General features: G+C 52.6%; 8 protein-coding genes across 8 annotated transcripts; 3 read left to right on the forward strand and 5 right to left on the reverse strand.

The window, feature by feature from the left end:
* Positions 1-451: 451 nt before the first annotated feature.
* Z517_04463 (uncharacterized protein) lies at positions 452-892 on the forward strand (the record flags this gene model as incomplete). Its single annotated transcript, XM_013429792.1, has 1 exon — positions 452-892. One exon carries the CDS (start codon positions 452-454, stop codon positions 890-892), a length of 441 nt encoding a protein of 146 aa, XP_013285246.1.
* A 721-nt stretch (positions 893-1,613) lies between these two features.
* Z517_04464 (uncharacterized protein) lies at positions 1,614-2,042 on the reverse strand (the record flags this gene model as incomplete). The annotated part of the gene is made up of 2 exons (XM_013429793.1): positions 1,614-1,803; positions 1,897-2,042. 2 exons carry the CDS (start codon positions 2,040-2,042, stop codon positions 1,614-1,616), a joined length of 336 nt encoding a protein of 111 aa, XP_013285247.1.
* Positions 2,043-3,072: 1,030 nt separating this feature from the next.
* Positions 3,073-4,979, reverse strand: Z517_04465 (uncharacterized protein; the record flags this gene model as incomplete). Its single annotated transcript, XM_013429794.1, has 4 exons — positions 3,073-3,916; positions 3,972-4,236; positions 4,312-4,428; positions 4,499-4,979. 4 exons carry the CDS (start codon positions 4,977-4,979, stop codon positions 3,073-3,075), a joined length of 1,707 nt encoding a protein of 568 aa, XP_013285248.1.
* Positions 4,980-5,644: 665 nt separating this feature from the next.
* On the reverse strand, positions 5,645-7,194 carry Z517_04466 (uncharacterized protein; the record flags this gene model as incomplete). Its single annotated transcript, XM_013429795.1, has 3 exons — positions 5,645-6,537; positions 6,622-7,074; positions 7,158-7,194. The coding sequence occupies 3 exons, from the start codon at positions 7,192-7,194 to the stop codon at positions 5,645-5,647; spliced, it is 1,383 nt and encodes a 460-aa protein (XP_013285249.1).
* A 372-nt stretch (positions 7,195-7,566) lies between these two features.
* On the forward strand, positions 7,567-9,138 carry Z517_04467 (uncharacterized protein; the record flags this gene model as incomplete). Its single annotated transcript, XM_013429796.1, has 1 exon — positions 7,567-9,138. One exon carries the CDS (start codon positions 7,567-7,569, stop codon positions 9,136-9,138), a length of 1,572 nt encoding a protein of 523 aa, XP_013285250.1.
* A 1,033-nt stretch (positions 9,139-10,171) lies between these two features.
* Positions 10,172-11,434, reverse strand: Z517_04468 (uncharacterized protein; the record flags this gene model as incomplete). Its single annotated transcript, XM_013429797.1, has 2 exons — positions 10,172-10,965; positions 11,023-11,434. The coding sequence occupies 2 exons, from the start codon at positions 11,432-11,434 to the stop codon at positions 10,172-10,174; spliced, it is 1,206 nt and encodes a 401-aa protein (XP_013285251.1).
* Positions 11,435-13,401: 1,967 nt separating this feature from the next.
* Z517_04469 (uncharacterized protein) lies at positions 13,402-17,319 on the reverse strand (the record flags this gene model as incomplete). Its single annotated transcript, XM_013429798.1, has 1 exon — positions 13,402-17,319. The coding sequence occupies one exon, from the start codon at positions 17,317-17,319 to the stop codon at positions 13,402-13,404; it is 3,918 nt and encodes a 1,305-aa protein (XP_013285252.1).
* A 795-nt stretch (positions 17,320-18,114) lies between these two features.
* On the forward strand, positions 18,115-19,944 carry Z517_04470 (uncharacterized protein; the record flags this gene model as incomplete). Its single annotated transcript, XM_013429799.1, has 1 exon — positions 18,115-19,944. The coding sequence occupies one exon, from the start codon at positions 18,115-18,117 to the stop codon at positions 19,942-19,944; it is 1,830 nt and encodes a 609-aa protein (XP_013285253.1).
* Positions 19,945-20,664: the final 720 nt, after the last annotated feature.

Here is a 20,664-nt window from a genome sequence, read left to right on the forward strand (position 1 = left end):
TACTATTGCAAAGGATGCCCCCCTCTGGAATCCCACTATGTCTTTTCAGCTCCCGGATGGTGATTTGGAACGTCGAGTCCTTCCTTTCAACAACAGTATCGAGTACTTTGTCTCTTTTCGCTCGCCCACTGCCTGCTCTGCTTGCCTATAATCATTCTTATTCCCTTGTTGCTTCCCCCATTTACACCCGTGATCTCTTTTTGGACGTCCGCCGTTGCGTACAGTAACGGAGAGTCTCGCCGCGCTAAAAGTCACTTTTTCCAACGGTTGCCAGGTGGTTGAGGTTTGGCGTTGTCCGAAGTTGAAGAAGTTACATCTGTTGCCATCATAAGAAATCGAGTTCCACGACAACTAGGTCACCGATCAATCGTACGGGGGTTAGCGCCCTGCCCGTCCCTCTCGAGCCAGCATTCTTGTTGTCCAATTCATGTCCACCGTCCATATTCGCGCAATGGATCTCGTTGCAAGAAAAACCCGTCTCGTGATCGTCAACGATGGCGACCACAAGAAGAGCAAAGCGTGGCGAATAGTCATCATTGTTCTCAGCAGTATTAGTCTCCTCCTAACCCTCGTTGGAATTGGCCTCCGTATTATGATACGGAGGCGTGCACGACGCGCCAAAGCCGAAGGAAATAACGAGGGAGAAGATCCGTCTGAAGAAGATCCCGGCCTGGACAATGGTTCTACCCAAGACCCGCCAAAGCACAAAGAACACCCATACTACAACAGTCCCGGTTACGAGGCAACGGCTGATCAGAACCAGACTTTGTTGGGCAACGACGAGAGGCCTCCGACCACGCGCTGGGACAGCGACTCGAACAGCGCGACAGGCATCCAGCGACCCGAGAGCATAGCTAGCTACTACAATGTACCGCCACCCAGGTACGAGTAAGTGTTATTGGGCAGCGTGGTTCATTGCAAAGAATATCCACAAGATTGTACGAGATATACCCAAGGTGTGCTGCTTCGCTATGGAATACGACGGGAACGATTGCACTGGTTTCACAGAAGACAATGCGGCAGAAGGAAAACACGACAAGGGCGGGTGTCATGGGCGGCAGGGGTATTCCTACAGGTTGTTCTGGGGGTGTTTTGTCTGAGGGTTGCTATCTCAACACGCCATGTTCGGAATTCATTCATTTAGAGCGAGTCAAATATTCGTTCACCATTTGGTACTCTCCGTGACCTTGTGATCTTGCTTGCGGCGCCTCTACCAAGATATCGCCCCGATCCCAGTTTGAGATGGGTCAATGTGCCCTCGAGTTACAACCCGCGTTAGGGTGCGAAGCTTCAGAACCACTGGTCGATATACCGAACTACTAATCCCATACAAGTTGAACGAGTGACGGTCCATTGCTACTGGGTTCGCATATCGTGACTTGGGTCCCTTGATTGATCCGCACCACTCGACGCCACACTGAGGCAGCGTTGTGTCCCTCACTCCCAAGGCTTGGTGGCAGCACAAGCAATAATAGTCGAAGTGCTCTGAGCCCTCGACATACTCCCGCCAGGGGGGAGGGAACGATGCCACTTTTCAAGACGACCTGCTGGCGAGGCACCCCCCCCCCCCCCCAACACCAAAGACGCCTCGCGGCGGTCGTCAGACCGAGCGGCTATGTCCCACCCACTCGGTTCTGATGTGCCACGACATGTGTCTGGCCCGGGGAGTTTCTCTCGTTCAGCCAGACGGCGACGCACACTCGACAGTTTGCGCAGAAGTGGCGGACGTCCTTGGTGCCGTTGGTGAGATAGGGGACCGGGGCGAGGACCACCGTGGCGGCGAAGAGGAGTCCGGCTGATCGTCTAGTCCGGCACTGGGAGGTCAGATATTTCCCAATCTTCTTTCTTCTCAAAAAATCGACAGGTGCCAGCGAAAATTGTTGGTGGGAAACTTACCGGGTCCGCCGACCGGCGACGTGCTCGACTCTGGTCACGCCTTGAAACCCGCAGTACGGGCACTGAATAGGGCCAGGCACGTCGCGCAGTTGGTCCAACGGCATGCACATTCGGTGATCGTGCGGCGGTTGCCCTGGGGCCTGCATGGCGACGCGAGGCGGGCCGGCGTCATTGTAAGTCGGCGGCTGATCTAGAGATTCTGCCAACAACACACACCATATGAGCCGCGATGATTTTTTGGTCATTCTATCAAGACACGAGGTACTAACCGACTAGCTTCGCCTCGAAGCTCCGCGTGTCCTGTCCTCTCGGGGGAGTTCCCTTGGCGTGTTCCTTGTCCATGGACGATTTACAGACTGGATTGGGGGTTGAGAAGGTGAAATTGTTTCTCTCGACACACTTGTGTCCGAAGTGTTGATTTCAACGAGGGAGAAGTTGTCCACGGCGAGGGTGCCTTTGACACTCCTTATATGTCGTCTGTATCCTCCTCCATCTTCTCCTCGAAGTCGAAGATGGGGGGGCTTTCTGGCACCGCCACAACGGATTGCTCATGTCAATTTCACAGACGCCGCCACGGTGTAGTAGTACATAGGCACAAACCCCGTGTTTCGCTCAGCCCTGTATGTCATGCTAGGTAGGGTGGACTGGGTGGCAGGCAACAAACTTGGCCTCGAGGCTTCTGATTTGCCAGGTCGTCTAGAATCTGCCTGATTGGGAATAGCGCGACCGGAAGCTTTCTCACTCACAGACTCCGCAAACCGAGCCAGATGTCCACAATCCCCGAAATCGAACCAAATCAGGGTCGACGTCGATAATGTCGGTTCAACACTGGTGGAAGCAATCTTCATTCGAGACCTTGGACTCCATTTCACAGCCTCGACGAGCGGTTGACGACATTTTTCAGGGACAACAGAAGTGTTTGCGGGTCGAACACTGCCCGCATACGCTGCGTCTCGTCTCGTTCTCTTGGAGGAAATCAAATGATATTGTCCTGCCTCAATTGCCAGCGTCGACATTCTCCTGTCTATAGAGACTAGGTTGTCGTGGCATTGCGTAAGACAACTACAGCACAGATCCTCGTTATGAGGCCTCAACAGACTGCCCAAAACACAGATACTACTGTGACACTGATCGATGAGACGCAGATATAGCGCCGAGGAGCGGTCTTTCAAAGCTCTAAACCTCCCTTTTAGCCATGGTAACCCTCAATCCAGGGACATGGACACTAGCAATACGGCTCTCTTGCTCCACTTTGAAGATAAACTCGTCCAGAGGCTGTCCGCCGTACGTGAATTGGTCCACATCATCCCACGCCTCGGTAGCTTGACCAAAGAGACGAGGGATGCCCTTGGAGTGGGTAATACTCAGGCCTGACTCAGGGCTGCTTTCGGTCAGGAAGACCGCGCGATACCTCAGCTCTTTGCCACCCCGGTCGATGATGGCGGGATAAAGGCGCACAGACTTAAGAGTCCCACTCCCAGAGGAGCGAGAGTAGTCGTTGGCGACCTGCAGAAAATCAACGCCGTAGCTGACCCAGTTGCGAATCTCGAGACCTGGCCCATTCGAAGGTAGTGTCAGTTCCAACGTGCTGCCGCCTGCCGTCGCGTTGGTGACGTTGGCAGTACTGTACCACCCCAGCAGCCCTCGAGTCTGCGCTTGGCGACTAGAGATGGTACGGAGAGTGTGGGCCGTGACAACGTCAGCCAGGCGGAGAGGCAGCTCGCTGGCCGGCTCGGACGCGGCGACCAGTTCTGAAATGACGATGCCAAAATCCGGAACCAAGATTAGCCACGAGTTGTAGGCGCCAGTGCTTCCGGATTTACAGTACAGGTCAACAACACGGCCGGAAACCTCGGCGCGGTATATTTCCCACGGGGCGCCGACTGAGAGGAATAGTGAGGCGGTATGTGTCCACGGTTTCAACCAGCGCCTCGTATCCCCGGATGAGAGCTGCCTCTTGCTCAGGATCGCAAGACCAAAGGAGCACAGGTCCCTGGTGGTCGAGTAGAGACCCCCAGAGCTGCCGACGGTCAGAAAAACTTGCCAAGTTGCTCCGGCTGCGATATTTCACTTACGGTGTCTCATCTCCCAAGTCCTGGGACCAGCCGGAGCTAGTCGTGTCTCCAGGAATGGCGCTACGGACGTCGTTCGGTGGTTGACGTACAAAGGTCATTTTCAGACCTAACGGGTGTAGTACCAACTGTTGAAGGGCAGTGGCATAGCTCGTGTTTGAGATCGTCTCCACGACATATCCGAGCAGTCGAAAGGCATTGTTTGAATACGCCGGTGTGTGAAACGTCTCGAAGACGGCGTCTCGCTGCTTCAATGTAGTCATGAAGTCTGTGTCATGTCCCAGTCAGATGAGTTTGTTTGCAAGTCAAAACTATGAAAAAGGCCTTCGAGTGTTCGTCTAACCTGAGCGGGAACAAGTCGGTACATGGCTTTCATTGGCACATCCAGGGAGGTCGGACGGCGGGATGTTGGGGAGGCCGCTGGGCTTATTGGGGAGCGCTGCCAGGTCACCCAAATTGTCTAGAGGAAAAAAGAGCGGCCGTCAGTACGTCAAAAGAGACCAGATAATGCGGCAAGGTGACAACCTTACAGTCTCTAGCGATGCCCGCCAAGTGTGATGCGAGTGCCCCAATCGTGACTTCTGACCATTTTGCTGGAAGCTCGCGAGTGTCGCTCGGGGGTTTGGATGTGGCGAATTCCGGGAGCAGGTCTCCAATCCACTGGGCAAAGATGCTGTGGCCCTGAGAGACCAGTATCGTATAGACAGTGAATAGTTTGGATATGCTGCCCACACGGAAGACGGTGTCGGGGTCGACAATCTGCTTCGGATCCGTGGAGTAAGAATATGTAAACAGTGGTTCATCAGCATGGATCGACGCTACACGCGCTGCAACCAGCAACGACCCGTTTGTCGAATTCTGGCAGAGTGCAGAGAGGTCGTCGCTAATTTCGTGGTGATCCAGGGGTGCGTAGATCGTCGGATCGAGTCGTTCATCAAAAATCGAGCCCAAGAAAGTATCGAAACCTTTGCTGGCGGCACTCATCCCAACTTGGGCGAACCCTAGCCACATTGTCAGGTTGACAAGTCGCATCTTCAGGCTCGTTGCGTACTCCGATGTGTGGTAGTTCGAACTAAGGAATCCGTTGGGTGCTCTTGTGCTTACAATGGCCACAGTAGGAAAGAAATAGGAATCGAACCTCCTGATTCTGAATGCTCGATAAAATTGTAGAGATGCCTCTCGAGCCTCGTCCCACGAGCAGAGTCCCGTCTCAAATACATGTTGCGAAAGTGGAGGCGATGCCGTCGAGAAGGTGTGAGGGCCCACTGTTTCTACCTGATTCGCCATGCCGTCAAACAGTCACGGATTAGGATAGGGTTCCTTAAAAGTTTGGCCCGGCACCAGCGTTCAAGAGTGGGTTGTCTTCCAGTCTAGGAACACATCAACCCCAAGTCGCGCAACAGCTGGTGTTTCCATTGATCCTGTGTCGTCAAGGGCGATGAGAGGGGGTCTGCGCTTGGTGAGCGAAGCCTTTCCTAGGGAATTGCAGCTCAACGGAGCCACTAATTGTACTGCATTCAAAATTGACCGCTCTGGGAGAATTCCGCTTTGCCCAGCCGAGGTGATGAGTGCGCAATTTTCAAGACTGAGGCTGTAAGCAATCAAGGGCCGATTTGGCAGTCTGTAAACAGTGGACGGTGTGCCTAATGGCGCTTACCTACTGGCTACAATTGGTATCACCAGTAGACTTGGAAGAAGTGATGTTCCCACGCCCCTGTCTGACCACTGGGCCGCAGTGCACAGTGCACCTCAGAAGAACGCCGTCGAGGATCAAGGTCAGTGCCAGTCGAATGAACTCGTTTCGCCTCGGGTATGCGGTGCTGCTCAAGGAAGGCTCGGTCGAGGTCACGTTCTTCCAAATCTTTGATGACGGCAGCGATTTTGGTCATGGCGGGAGCATTCCACACGCCTTCAGTCCACGGGATGGACGACAATAGCTCCATCGCTTCGTCCCGGACCCCAAGGTTCCGACATCGCGTGGCAGTAAAGAATAGGGGCTGGACAATCCCCAGCCCTAAGGAAAAGAGGGCAGGAGTCGCATCTGACCGACGGTGGTTTAGGAGCGACCGAGACAAGGAAATTATGAGGCGAAATGAATCGTCATGATCATCGTAGCAGAGCTCGTTAGGACAAAGTGCCGTCGCCAAATATACCTTAGCGGTCAGATGATGAATGCGGAGAAGGTTTGAGTATGTTTGGGCGTACGTGTTTGGAAAGCTGTCTAGGCGCTTTACAAACTCGTCATAGCTCAGCCCCCATCGCCGTAAATGTGCCCCTAGGTCCCGACTTTGACTTGCAATTTGCGGTGGTCGATCGTCCGGGTTCCAGTAACGATGAGAATTGTCGAGAGTGCCCCTTAAGAACGACCACAGCCGACTTAGACATGCATAAAGGTGGCGTTGAGCAGTTTCCAGGGATTCAAACCGGACCACATCTCGGTCGTAGTTGTCGTCGGCAGCGGTGATGGTGTTGGTCGGAAGAAGCGGCGTGAGTCGTGGCACCCAGCCTTCGATAAATGTCGAGCCTTGGACGTCAAGACGCGCAAATGCATGGAAGATGTCTTCGTCGACTGTTGACCTTACATGTCAGACGAACACGGCCAGTATGTTAAGGATGTAAACGAAGAGGGGGAGAGGAAGCACTGAGCTCTCACCGGCCAAGGACGAGCAGACACGCAGGCCATTCTCCAAATGGAGTCGTGCCTCGTTGTAAGCGCCCTGGGCGAGTTCGTAACAAATGCCCAGCAGGGCGCACACCAAGGCGACCTCAGCGGCGTGTCGATCGGGCTGCCGCAGCAACAGCCTCCGCAGATCTCGAATGGAGAGACCGTAGGACCTGAGGCCAAACGTCGTGACACCATCACCATCGCTGCCAGCTGGCCACCGCGACGAGATTTGGAGCTGATGGATTGTGAGCGCGGCCGCGGCGTGGCGCACGCACGACTCCTGGTGAAGTGCCTGCAGTATCAGGTGCTCGAGACGTCGTGAAGGGTCATCGAAAAGTGCGCCGATGACGTGAGAACGAAAGGCATCGAGACAAAAGAGTCCCAGACCCCTTGGCTTCTCGTCGTGTGGCAGGGTCGACAACGCCATCCCAAGGACGGTCGCTGGGGGCTTCCACGTGAGCGAGGGAGCCTGGCGCGGTTGGACCACGACATAGCCATCACAGGTACGTCCCGTTACCGTGCACTGTCGGCAGGCTGGTTTTGTTTCGTCACACTTGACATGTCGAACCCTTTAAACACATCTCAGCCGTCCCCGCAACGTGGCCATTAAGGGAGGGGGACGGATTGGTAATGGCTTACCTACAGGTCAAACATCCAAGACGGGACCGAGACGAGCTTTTTCTGACCTGTCCCATGAGACGAAAGGATACGACGAGATTGAGAAACGCCCACTCAAGGGTGCATAATGCATAACCACAGAAAAGTCAAGATGTGTGGTAGATGGAGGGTGAGCAAGGGCGGCATCACCCTCTTTCCCGATCGGGGGTGAGATGCCTTGGCGTCTGCGATATACACATCTGGCCTCACTTCTTCCCCCCAATTACCCCGACACACCCACTCACTCACCAACGAATATAATCCCCCATCTTCACCATGGTTGTTCTTGCTGCTTCAATATGTACGCGAGGCGGCAAACCGCTGCTCTCTCGCTCGTTCAGAGAGATTCCCAAGTCTCGCATTGAAGCCCTCCTCGCCTCGTTCCCCAAGCTCGCCGACTCCTCTACACAACACACAACCGTCGAGCAAGAGAATGTCCGTTTTGTCTACCAGCCTCTCGACGAACTATACCTCGTCCTCATCACAAACAAACAGTCCAATATCCTCCAGGACATTGACAGTCTACACTTATTCGGCCAGGTGGTCACATCCATCTGTAAGAAAGCCGAGGAACGCGAAATCCTGCGCAATGCATTTGAGCTTCTTTCCGCCTTCGACGAGCTCGTCACCATGGGCTACAGGGAAAACCTCTCCCTGAGCCAAATCAAGACCTTCCTCGAGATGGAATCCCACGAAGAGAGAATTCAAGAAATCATTGCCCGTAACAAAGAGCTGGAAGCGTCAGAAGAGCGGAAGCGCAAGGCGAAACAACTCGAACTTCAGCGGAAAGAGGCTGCGCGCTCTGCCGCGTACGGCCGTGGCATCGCACCGAAGATGCCTCAGCAACCTGTCTATACACCGCCGACACGGCCAGAGAGCTCTTACGACAGCTACGAAGCTGAAAAGAACAAGACTTCCAACAAGTTCACGGCACGGTCCACAAAGGGTATGCAGCTGGGCAAGAAATCCAAGACGTCAAATGCGTTTGCACAAGTTCAGCAGGAAATAGGTACGGAAGAGGTACCCGCAGTCGAGCCTTCAGCGGAACTACCTGTCCGTGGCCTACCTACCGCGAGCACTCACGACGCAACGCTATCCTCTCCGACCACACCTATCCTGGTCACTATTGCAGAGACGTTTTCGGCCAAACTTTCGCGCGAAGGCGCTCTGAAGTCTATGGAGGTCAAGGGGGATCTACAATTGAAAATCAGTGATTCAGCCCTGACCAAGCTCGCCCTCTCCGTCCAAGCCGTCGAAGGCCCTCTGAAAGCCCAATTCCGGACACACCCCAATGTGGACAAGGGTCTCTTCACCAGTCAAAAGATCATCCAGCTGAAAGACACTACCAAGCGGTTCCCTCTCAACAACAGCATCGGTGTTTTAAGATGGCGCGTGACCGCGCCCGCAGACCACAACACCGACGTCCTTCCCCTAACACTGACAGCGTGGGTCAACAAGTCGTCCTCCGATGGCACCTATACCATCACAATAGAGTACGAACTCACTAACCCCGCCTCGACAACTCTCAGGGATGTCACCCTTACCATCCCTTACTCTTCGTCAGAACCCAGTGTTTCATCCTTTGACGCCGTATATCAAGTCACAGGCGACTCATTAGAATGGACCATCGGCGTCATTGACGCCGAGACGAGCTCTGGCAGTTTCGAATTTGAGGCCCAGGCGGATGACGATGCGGAGTTCTTCCCCATGACGGTAAATTTCGAGATGAGCAGGACGTTTGTGGATGTGGACGTGACGGGGGTGAAGCTGTTAGAGGGAGGCTTGGACGAGGAGGTGAACTTTGAAAAGGTGATCAAGGCCCGGAGCGAAGGCTTTGCGATTGAGTGACGGAGGCTGACATGAAGACGGGGCCGGCGGCGGACTACTCAAGTTTTGCCCGGTGACTTGGGCATTTGATATCTAGCTAGCGATTGTGGTTATGAGGAAAGGAAAATGTGCACAACGAATGACACAGAAGGATGTTGTTTGGCGCCGGGGCAAAAAGGGTGCATGCAGGTCACACGCATCATGGCATTGGCATTAGAAGAGTACGAGGTCCCCAGGACACTGGAGGACACTAGACGATCCGTTTGATGCCCTTCCATCCATACGAGACTTGGACGCTTTCTTTCTCTATTTCCATCTCTCTCTCTTCTTTGAAGACCCTCTTACCTATCTCGTTATGACACGGTGGATATGAGGAGTACAAATGGTACCTTAGTGCCTCTGTATGTACCCAATGAGACAAGGTGCGATATGATGGCATGTGGTATACGATACGACACGATACTCCAAGTGGGAATGGAAGGGAAATTGAAATCTGATCTATTATACTATACATACATACCTGTAGGTACTCTGCCGAAGTACTACTTCTGTGGACAAAACGTATCTATCCATGCAGATGATGATCCATCTGTCCGACCTTCTGTCTACCCATCCATCCATGAGTACCGAGTACACGTTCCGCCCTCCCAGCCCTCGCGAAACAACGACGCTTCAAGCATCAATAGGTAATCATGGTGTGTTTTTTTTTTGGCATTATAATATATTATATGGATTCCCACCAGCCCGGCCACGGTGCGGACCGGTCCATTTTCTGCCGGTGTCGTTGAAACTATTCAGTAAAGTGTGGGAGGTACATAATTACAGCCAGTGTCCGACAATGTGGAACAAAAACGTAAAGAAAACACTTCGATTTTGGGGTATACCCATGGCCCTCCCAAGAAACGCCCCCTCGGTAAAATCAATCAAATGTTCGTTCGTGGTTACAGTGGACATGTAGACAGGTATATATATAGACAGCACAGCAACCCATCGTCGTCAGTTTCTGTCTTCAGCTCGAGTCAATTGGAAAAACTCCAAGTTCTTTTTTCCCAAACTAAAACCCAGGCCACACGCCAGCGTCGATGAGGCGGAACAGATCCCACTCGGCGGCGGCCTCGGTCTTGAAGTTCCAGAAGAACCAGCCCTGGATCTGGGTCTCGTAGACGTCGAGCTGGGCCCGGATGTAGTTTGTCGTGGTGGTCCTGTTGTAGTCGCTCCACTGGTCGATGAAGTTGATGTTGGCGCAGGAGCCGACGTAGGGCGAGCCGCTGTAGCCGCCGTTCGAGTTGTGCTGCGAGTACGTGCCGTCGTAGCGGGCGCCGACGCCGTAGCCGTTGAGGGCCGGGGCGCAATCGGTCATGGCAGCCGTCCACTCGCCGCAGATGACGAACTTGTCCTGGCCCTGCGCCCACGTGCTGGCGTGCGAGTAGAGGTAGTCGACGTGCTGCTCGGGACTCATGGCGACCAGGTCGTCGCTAAAGACTTGGTACTCGTGGTGATCGACAATGGCGCCGGAGCTGCCCTGGCCGGTCAACACCCCGTTCCATGAAGATGGAGCGGCGAATCCATCGTGAATGATGACGGCCGTCTGGCCCGTTTCTCGAACGACACCGAAGCCTGACTCGTAGTAGCTCTGCGTCGCGTCGCGTCCGCCGGGCAGCTTGCTCAACGATGGCTCGTTCATAAGCTGGATGCCTGATATCACGTCTGCATATGCCGGAGTTGCATATTGTTGGGATATCTGTCTAATGACGTTGAGCGTTGCGTCGATCGAATCGCCTGTTGTCCAGCCGGGTGTTGAGGTACGTTGGCCCGAATTGTCTTGTCCGTTTTGCGAGAGAGGTGCACCTGGAAAGAGGATAAGCTAGACATCCCACAAGGCTTGGGATAGTCAATCTTGCTCACCATGGAGGTCGATCCAAACCTTGAGGCCAGTCTCACGAGCCCAGCCAATGGCTTTCTCGAGGTAGTCTGCAGCACCTTGAATGTACGGATCACCTTCGTACTTTTGGAACGCCCAGTACCCTATCGGGATTCGAACTGTGTTGAAGCCGTTTGCGGCGATTTTCTGAAAGTCGCTCAATGAAGCCCAACTGTCCCAGTGGTTTCGCAGAACGTCTCCAGCATTTGGCACTTGTTGACAAAGTGTATATTCATCCACAACATTGCCTCCGTATTGTTGGAAGATCGATGGCGTAATCCATGGTTCGAGGACCAACCAGCCGCCGATATTAACACCACGAACTGGAGTTGACCCATAAGAGAACTGCCGTTTGTTCAGAGGAGAACTGAGGGGGCCATCAATATATTTGGACATAACAGCAACCTGGTGAGGGCTTACCCGACGGCAGCTGTAGCTAGAAGAGCCACGAGCAACAAGTTTCCGGCGACCATGGCTCGATGTCAACGACTTGAGAACAATGACAGAACTTGACGACTGACTTGTATTCCTGTGTGGGCACCGCTTGCTGCGCAGGATCCGGACAAAAGAAATAAGAACTTGATGTCAAGCAAGCTCGTGCAACCATAAACCCTTTATTGCGCAAGGTCCGGGGACAATGTGCAGTGAAGCAAGCAAGCCAGCAATCAAGTAATGACGACTGCGTTAGTATTTCGACTGGTCCAAAAGAGAGGCCACCTGATGAAAAATGAGGGGAAAGACGTTAGAAGAGGTCACACTTGCATATCATGTGGTATAGAAAAGAACTGTCGCAAAGAGGAGGCTGCAGGCGTGGCGGGACAGAGAACTTATCGAAGGTGCTGATCATTGAAGAGTATTCACCGAAAGTGGAGGGAAGGGAACACAAGATGACGGAGAAGAGTCTCGACAGGGTATAGATTCACAACCGTCGTGGAATTCTTGTCACGTAATTGAAGGGAATGTCGAGAGCATAGAACCTGTATGCCTGGAGGCAACTTGGTGATGTGGGTATAGCATTCTTTAGAGCTCGTGGGGTCAATGGTTGGGATAAATGGTGTCTGCTGGAGCGGTTGGTGGATGAAAAATGAGTGGAACCAAACCCAAGTATTGATGGGCACCTTGCCCACATTATTGGAGTTTCTATGTTGATGGTAGAGCCAGCATCGCGAGGGTACCATCAAGATGTGCATAGCAGGTATGCTGGGGGCATAGAGGCGAGCGACGAAGTGACCGAGAGGCCAGTCGAGAGAAGCTGGGTCGAGGACCCTCATGCTTCTCCTCTTTTGGTATCCGCCCTGAGAACCCAACGAATAACCATCCCGGGAGTGTGCGAGTCTGATCGAGAAAGACGATCGAGATGTCCGAACTGGGCTCAAGGTAATCGCCATCATACGAGGCTTCGATAGCCCGTCACCAGCCCAAAGCAAAAATCAAGGTCAGAGTCTCAGTCGAGACGCTCAGAGCCAGGCTTGAGTGTGGTGGCGAAATAGCAGAATTGTCCATGTTGAGCAGCATGGGGAATGCTGGCTGGAGAAGCTTGGTGGAACGAACGGGCTCATTCATTGTGGGTGTTTGTTGTCGATCCCGAAACCCACACCTCCAGATGACCAACCACCGTCTCTCTCGGTCCAGGGGTTCCCAGTCTGGTGACCAGCAAACAGTTTGGGCGCATCTTTGTAGACAGTTCACCGCCCTTTCCGAGAAATGTGTGACGACCTCTGATGCATGGTCGAGTGTAACGTTGGAAGCCTATGTAAGCTTCTCTGCCGAGCAATGAATAGAATGCGATATGATTCAGGTTCGCATTGCTTGCGCATGTTGCAGGCTACTAGAAGGCAAGGCGCTTGTGTCTCGCTTACCTTCGGGGTTGTGCTAGGCGCTCGTATTGCTTGTTGTTGGGTGGTCGATGGCTCCCGGTTCGTGGTCCCTTGCAGCGCCAGCCACCCAGCACCCTGGTCCACTGTTGGCCTCCTGGCACTAGGCCCTCCAGAGGTCAAACCCTCCAGCCACCTATCCAGCTTTGGTCCTCTATTATCACGGGTTGAGTCCCTGCTCTGCCAAAAAGGAATGCGCATGCCTTGTTCCCCTTCTTTGGCGTGAAGAAACTGTCTCACTGTTGATCAGCTCAACAAACTCACGGACCCAGCTGCGCCTGGATCTTTTGGTCTATTGGCAATCGTCCCTAAACATACCCCAGAGCCACGTCACCTGTTTCAGGTACCGTTAGTGTTGTAGGATCTCGCTGGCATCCACAAATGAAGATCTTTTGCCAGGTACCCGAGCGACCCAGCGAATGATAGTGACGCACGTTGCATCCTCTGTGTTCTATTGCGATGAATCAATGCCAGGATATCGATGCAGCTTCACAACACTTCTGCAATGCTTTGTCGCTCAATGATCGAGTTTTGAGCCGAGTCTCGCGACACTCGGTAATACGTCCCTGTAAATTTCGAGCATTCCATTTGTCGTAAGAAGTCTTCGTCGTGAGTGATTACCACAAGCTGGAAATTGGATTGCTGCTGTCGATATTCGATAATCTCCTTCAACGACTGGGCCAGACTTTCGATGTTTTCGCGATCGAGGTTCGTGGTCGGCTCATCCAGAGCAATCAGTCCACAATGTGTGCTGAACACCTCCGCGAGAGCGAGACGGATGATGATGCTGGCGAGGACTTTCTGACCAGCACTGCATCGTCCGCGCATGTCCATTTCCGCTCCTCTCTTCACCATAACCACCCGATAATTATACGAGCGATTGCCTCTTCCCGACTCGTTCTCGGCTCGAATCATGATCGTGTCGACATCGGTGCCACGGTATGTCTTGCGCCACAGCTCTTCAATAATGGTGTTGATCTCCTCCATCTTCAGGCTGTGGTATTTCATAATTGCCTTGTCCAACGCCCCCCCATAGCGTCCCAGATCTTCTACGGCCGCTTTGGTAGCTTCCACCTTGATGTGAGCTTCTTTGTACCGCTGCGGCGCGTCCTTGAGATCTGTTTGGTAGTCCTCCAAGATTTCTGACAGTTGATTATCCTTTGACTTTACTTCACCCATGAGCCCACCCTGTACCGTCGCCAGTCGATTGTACTCCTTGCTGTATTTTTGTGATTCTTGCTGGAACCGGTCGCGGTCAACTTCGGCGTTGTGGCTTGTAAGCTCCTCAATCTCCTCCTGCAGGCGTGCGAGGGCTCGACTCTCTTGTCTATATCGGAGATTGTCAGAGTATCGTCTTCGCGTCGACTCACCATCCCGGATGCGTTCAGTGATCTTGTTGATTTCACGTGTGAGCCGGCTCTGCTCGCTCTGAACGTTGTCCAGCTCCTGCTCCAGGTTCTTCAGTTCGCGGTTGACACATTCGAGTTGGTTGGGTCCGTCACGGTCGACGTAAGATCGAATCTGGTCGTTTAGGATGTCAAGATTGTTGACGGTATCGCTCAAGCTTGAGAGTTCATCGGACATTTCGCGTTCTTTAGTGGCTGCACGTTGATCAATATCGTCGTATTTGGCCTGGGCGGTCGCGATCCGGGGGTCGAGAGTCTCAATCTCCTTGGTGAGATTCTCCATTACCTCTTGTAGCTTTTGGTTGTGTACTCGATATTCCTCCACTCGGGCTGCAAGTGAGGCCTTTTTATCAAGCTGAAATATGATATCGCTCAAGTTGCTTTTGAGGTCACGTAGTTCAAGCTCCATGCTGGAGATGCCGGCTCGGGACTGCTCCTGCTCCGTTCTCAGTCGGTTCATGACATTCTGTATGCCCCGAATCTTCTGGTCAGTTGAGTTCAGGTCCTCTTGAATCTCTTCCAAAGTGCGCGTATTGCTGTGCTGGCTCTGTTTGGCGGACAACTCCTCCACTTGGTTGTTTAGCGATTTGATTTCGCCGTCGCATTTACTAATGGATGAGACTATTTGAACGATGGACTCGATATCACGTTTAGACTGCTGTTTTTGTACCACAGTCTTGTCGTGATTCCCCAACTTTGCCAGCAGAGACTGTCGCTGAACATCCAGATTAGCCGACTCCCGTGTAGCCGCTGGAATCTCAGAGTCGGCGAGCTTCTTCCACGTCTGATGAACAACCCCCAGATCCAGCACACGCTTGTATTCTGCTTCCGCCTCTTTCGGGTCAAACTCCTCTGCGTGCTCTTTCGTCTTCGCGATCAGCTTGTTGATGCGCTCCTGGAAATCCGCTAATGTTTTGCTGCCGACCGCAAAGCCTCGCATACAAGTGCGACACGCCGGCTTGTCTCCTGAACAGGCATCTAGGACTTGCTGAAAGTAATCGTGGAGGCCGCTGTAACCTGAGCTGTTCTCTCTAGCGTTTTGAACCTTTTCTTCCACCTGTTTCAGTGCTTCGTCATAACCTTCGGGGCCATCCTCGATAACAGCACGAAGCTGTTGTTCACATTTTTTTGCCTCATTCTCCTTGCGCGAGAGATCCTGGCGGACAGTTTTCTGCTTATACTGCAGCTGCTCCAACTCTCGATTTACCAGATCTCTTTCCCGTTCTGCCGTCAAAACTTCATCCACTGCGCTTCTGAGGACATCCTGGTGGACTTTTTCGATCGTCTCAGGGGACCATGCCCCACTACCAACCAGGGCCGTAATACGGTCACTGTGAGCATTCAACAAGGTCTCAAGACGTTTCTGTTGGTCTTTCAACGCTTGCTTCGAGTATGAAAGTTTTGCGAGTTCCTGCGCCTTGTTTGAGGACCGAACCATCTCATCCCTCAGTCTGGAGCCAATCTCCTCAAAGCCTCGGAGCTCTGCATTAGCATTCTGAATCTTCTTATCCCAGTCGGCTGCCTCGGCGCTTTCACGGGTCTTTTGTAATGCTTTCTGAAGATCATCAATACGTGACTCGGCTACTGCTTTGCTGCCCTCATCGGCGGTGATCTGATTGACTCGTCGTTGGAAATCTGCGGCTTCGCGGTCATTTGCATCCATCTGCTTTCGCGCAGTGGCTCTTTGTTCCTGAAGCGCCGACTTTCGCTCGGTCAATTTATTGATCAGAGTCTGAGCATCCCGTCGTTGTGTGGTGTGTTCGAGCTTCACCCGATCAAGACTTCCTTTTTGATTTTTGGAGATCTTTTTGATCTTGACCAGAAACTCCTCGACCTGGGTGTCATTGTCCGAGTACTCATACTCGCGGATTTGATGTTTCGCAGCAGCTTCTCTCACCATTTCTTTACGTCTTTCAAGCTGACGTTCGTGCGCCTCCTTCTCCTGTTCGTACTTGCCCTTTAGCTGCACTTTTTCCTCTCGCTGTTTACTCAGCAATTTCATTTGATCTTGTTGCTCAATGTATACCTCTTGTTTCTGACTCAGCTCGTCCCTGAGCTCCTCCTGTCGGGTTTGAAATTGGGACAAGGTCGTTTGCAGCCACTCGTCCGTCTCACTGACCTCCACCAAATGCAGTTTAAGATCGTCAATGGTGGACTGTTTGCCTTGAGCCTCAATCCGCTTTCCTTCTAACGCCCCGAGAATTTTTGCATATTCCTCACCCTTTCTCCAAGTCTCGTCTGCCATCTGACGAGCGTGAGAGATTCTTTGCTCCAATTCCTCACTCTTTTTCCTAAGTTTCTCAATTTCATCCGAAAGAGCCTCCTTCCTCTTCTGGGCTTTCAGAGCTCGGTCTTTGTCCAATTTCGCATGCTCCTCTAGGATCTTGTACTTGCCTAGTTCCTCATTTTGTTTCTTTCGAATCTGTTTGATGTTCTCAATCGCCTTTGTATATTTCTGTGCCTCGAAGATCTCATCAAATTTCTTTTTCAGAGTTGTGGGATCACTCAGAGGCCAAAAACTTTCATCCTGATGGCAGAAGATGACATTGTCGATGATGGCAGTGGAGACACCAAGGTATTGTGGAAGGATCAAATCCAGTTCAGCAACTCGGGATGACATGACGGTCCTCTCGCCACGCCTGCTCACTACCAATGAGCATTCTAGCGTCTTCAAGGAACGAGTGGTTTTTTTGACATTCAGTTCCAGCCGCCGAGACACAGTGAGTGCCGCTCCACTGGCCGACTTGAAAGAGACTTGAACCGACGCCTTGACCTGGGTATCACTGTTCAATTTAGGATCATGAATAAAAGCACCGCCAACTTTCGTATTGGGCGGTTGCATTCCCGTAAAGGCAAACTTGAGGCACTCAATGATGGTGGTCTTTCCCGAGCCATTTTGCCCCACGATGAGAGTCAGTGGGCTCTCAAATTTGATGTGCTGTTCCTGGTTATTGTCGAATGACCGAATGCCTGAAATCTTCAACACATGAAGGCGGGACATCTTTGCTCAGGCGCTGAGACGATCAGGTTCGACAATCTGATGGAAGGCAGCTTTGGGGTAACGCTAAATGCAGCCTGAGAGCCCTGCGTCGGCCTAAAGTTCAGGCAGCGGTCGTTAGAGAGCAAACTTTGCAACTTCTGAGGGACATACACAGCACCAGCAATGAGACAAGATGGAGTGTTAAAGGTAAGTGGCACAGGATCCACCTTTTGGCATATCTAAGCATGTAAAAGAGCCATGAATGATGATCAGCTCGGTACGGAAGTGAAGAACACGAAGTAGACGCGATCGAAGGCTTCCGCCGCCTCTAGCGCGGCTGCGCTGAAACCCCTAGGAAACCCCCACATGCGCCCAGTCACGTGTTCTTGGCAAGGACAAGTTGTCGGCACTCCAAGCACAAGTGGCAAAAGATCTGATCTGTAAGCCATCTTGCGATCTTGATTCTTTTGTCGGCGTTTCATCGTTCATCGAGTTCCATCAGACCACAGGTCATCGCTATCATCTCAAATCTTGGACTATTTCCCTAAGGGGCACTCCCCGGCTGTATTTTCCATTCATGAGTGCAAGCTGTGCTCCGTATGCCCCCGACCCCTCCGTTGCTCGTTTCGCCTTTCCAGCCTTCCCCGCGCTTCTAGTTGGTGGGAGACCTTGTTGCTACAGCGCCGCCCCTTGGATCAGGTACCAACGAATTGTTGGTCCCCTAAATCAGGGAGAAAGAACAAAGACCCAAAAAACCTTGTACACCGACAGTCAGCTATTGACCACAAGACCCACCACTGCCTTGTTTTGTGCATGATGGGCACGTTCCAGACTGAGCCAACTCCCATGATGGATTCCTACAGTCTCCAACCAGCCATGCTGGATGCGTCCCTCGTTGGTGGCACAGATATGAGCGTCTACTCTGATCCTTTATCTCTCGATATGGCCTCTATGCAACCTACACCTTTTGACCCAATGGATTCCGTCCAGCCAACCTTGATGCAGGATGGCTCGAGTAAACCTGACACCCCTGACAGCTCTATGCCCGTTAATGGCATTGGTGCTGGACCACTACCTACCGACTTTGGCATGCAAACTGTTTCCGCCTCGAATAGCACCGTGACCGAATTCACAAGGAGAAAGAATTGGACCCAGCGCTTACTAGAGGAGCTAAAAGATCTGTTGTACATCCTCACTCCCGATGGTCGGCTTCTCTACGTTTCACCCTCGGCCAAGCAACTGACTGGATACGAACCAAATGAGCTGATAGGAAAATCAATATCAGATTTCATTCATCCCGACGACTCTTCGCTTTTCATTCGCGAATTCAATGAGAGCATTGCAACTGGAAAACCTGTGCGCTTCTTCCACCGGTTCCGCGGCGCTGAAGACAAATACCGCATCTTTGAAAGCCATGGACATCCGCATCTCACCAACGGAATCACTCAGCTTGAACTTCCCGGGACTCCTATGGGCCAGGCAGGATTTTGCCGGGGCTTTTTCATGATGGCCCGGCCGTACCCAACCCCGACCTCGGAACTCTTAGATTCATTCTTGGAGCACAAGATTGAAAATTTCAGGCTTCAGGCCAGGATAGCCATTCTAAAGCGCGAGGAAGCTGAGGAAGCGGACGCGCAACAAGAGCATTATCACAAGCAGGCTGCCGGGGCCGCCGCCTCACGAGCCTCGTCAAATTCAGCCGACATTCCGCCTACCTCGCCATCCACAACCGCCAGGCCAGAGTTTCCCGATTACGGTGGCATGCCACCACCCGCCAAGCCAACAGTGTCGAACATTGCTCTTACGCGAGAAGCCTTGGACGAGGCCAACGCCTTTGCTCGCCCAGACTCCATACGGGACAAAATGGCCCGATACGAAGGCTCTTCACACGTCGACTCCATTGAAATGTTGACCGGTCTCCGGTACCGCGAGGGCGAGAGATCTCACGGCATCTCAACCGGTGGAACTTCGCCAGCACTTATTCGTGGTGATGCAGGCATTCACATACCCATTGACAAAGCCGACTCACGATATTCATACACTGACAAGAAACACAAGAAAGTTAAAAGTGCAGAGGAATACGTTTGCACGGACTGTGGAACTCTGGATAGTCCCGAGTGGAGAAAAGGGCCCAATGGTCCCAAAACGCTATGCAATGCTTGCGGGCTGAGGTGGGCAAAGAAGGAGAAGAAGAAAAATGCGGCAATAGATGCTGTGTCGTCGATAGCGGCCGGGACGGCTAGTCCTGCGGTATCCAGTGCCAAGAATGGTGAGACAGGAGCCACCTCATCGATAATGGTGGGGGGAAATTCCAGTCCCATGCCGCCCCCAGGCAGGGCCAGTGAGATGTCAGACGTCGAAACGGGATCCATGGACGTGGGACATCGCAGTCCCGCGGTCTCCATGTCCAAGGCCACGACAAAGGCTGATAAAATGGAAAAGGTCGAAAGCACCGGGCCAGCCCTGATGAGAAATGAAGGCTCTACGGTGGCGCCATCGACGGACATGAGCAACGGAATGACAGGCACAGAAGCCGCCCCGTCCAACGTGGCGGGCAATGACAGTGCAACAGCCACCACCATTGACCCTGTTCACATTGACAGGACCTTCCCTCCTGCTCCTGCCATCAAGCAGGAATCCGGTTGAAGGGCGTTTTGACACAAAGAGCCACCCACGCTCAAGCTCAAATCGGTTGATCCGCTCCAGCCAAGACTTCAAGAACACTTGGTAGGCTTTTTGTCAGACAGACAGGACAGACAGACAGCCTGGGAAAGATCTGATGTGGTGCGCTGGGCGCTGCAGTTGGCTGTGCGAGGCCGGCATACTTTTTCCACATGTCAGCAGGTTCAAGCCTCCAACCTCAAGCGGTCGAAGCATCCATATCAGCTTATCAGCTTATCGTCTCACCGAGACCGACGAGCATCCATCCCCATCTATCTATCTATTAGCTAGATCACCCATATTTTGGAGCTGGACGGACGGTCAGCCAAAGCAGTTCCGCTTCAGCAGCCTGCAACGGCAGAAAAGAAACACGCCTGCCCGAGAAACAATCCACCTCCGGGTTACCTCCAATACGCACCACAGTTCGATGTACATTAGTAATGAATGAATGAGTGAATGAAAGAGGAGCATAGAGAACAGATGATGGGAAGGATCATGTATTCACTTGTACACACGCATACGAGGTCTCGAGTATTTGTATACATGTATATTCTCCCGCTCCTTCACATAACAAAGAAAGGGGCAACCGTCTTTGTTAATTCTTGTTTCTCCAGGTCAGAGGACGTCGTTCATCCAACCTTTTCCCTCGTAGTGATACTAGACACGCATCGCATCTCATGCATCAGGGACCTACCCATTGAGATG

This window comes from Fonsecaea pedrosoi (assembly GCF_000835455.1).
Source record: "Fonsecaea pedrosoi CBS 271.37 unplaced genomic scaffold supercont1.3, whole genome shotgun sequence".
NCBI classification, from domain to species: Eukaryota; Fungi; Ascomycota; class Eurotiomycetes; order Chaetothyriales; family Herpotrichiellaceae; genus Fonsecaea; species Fonsecaea pedrosoi.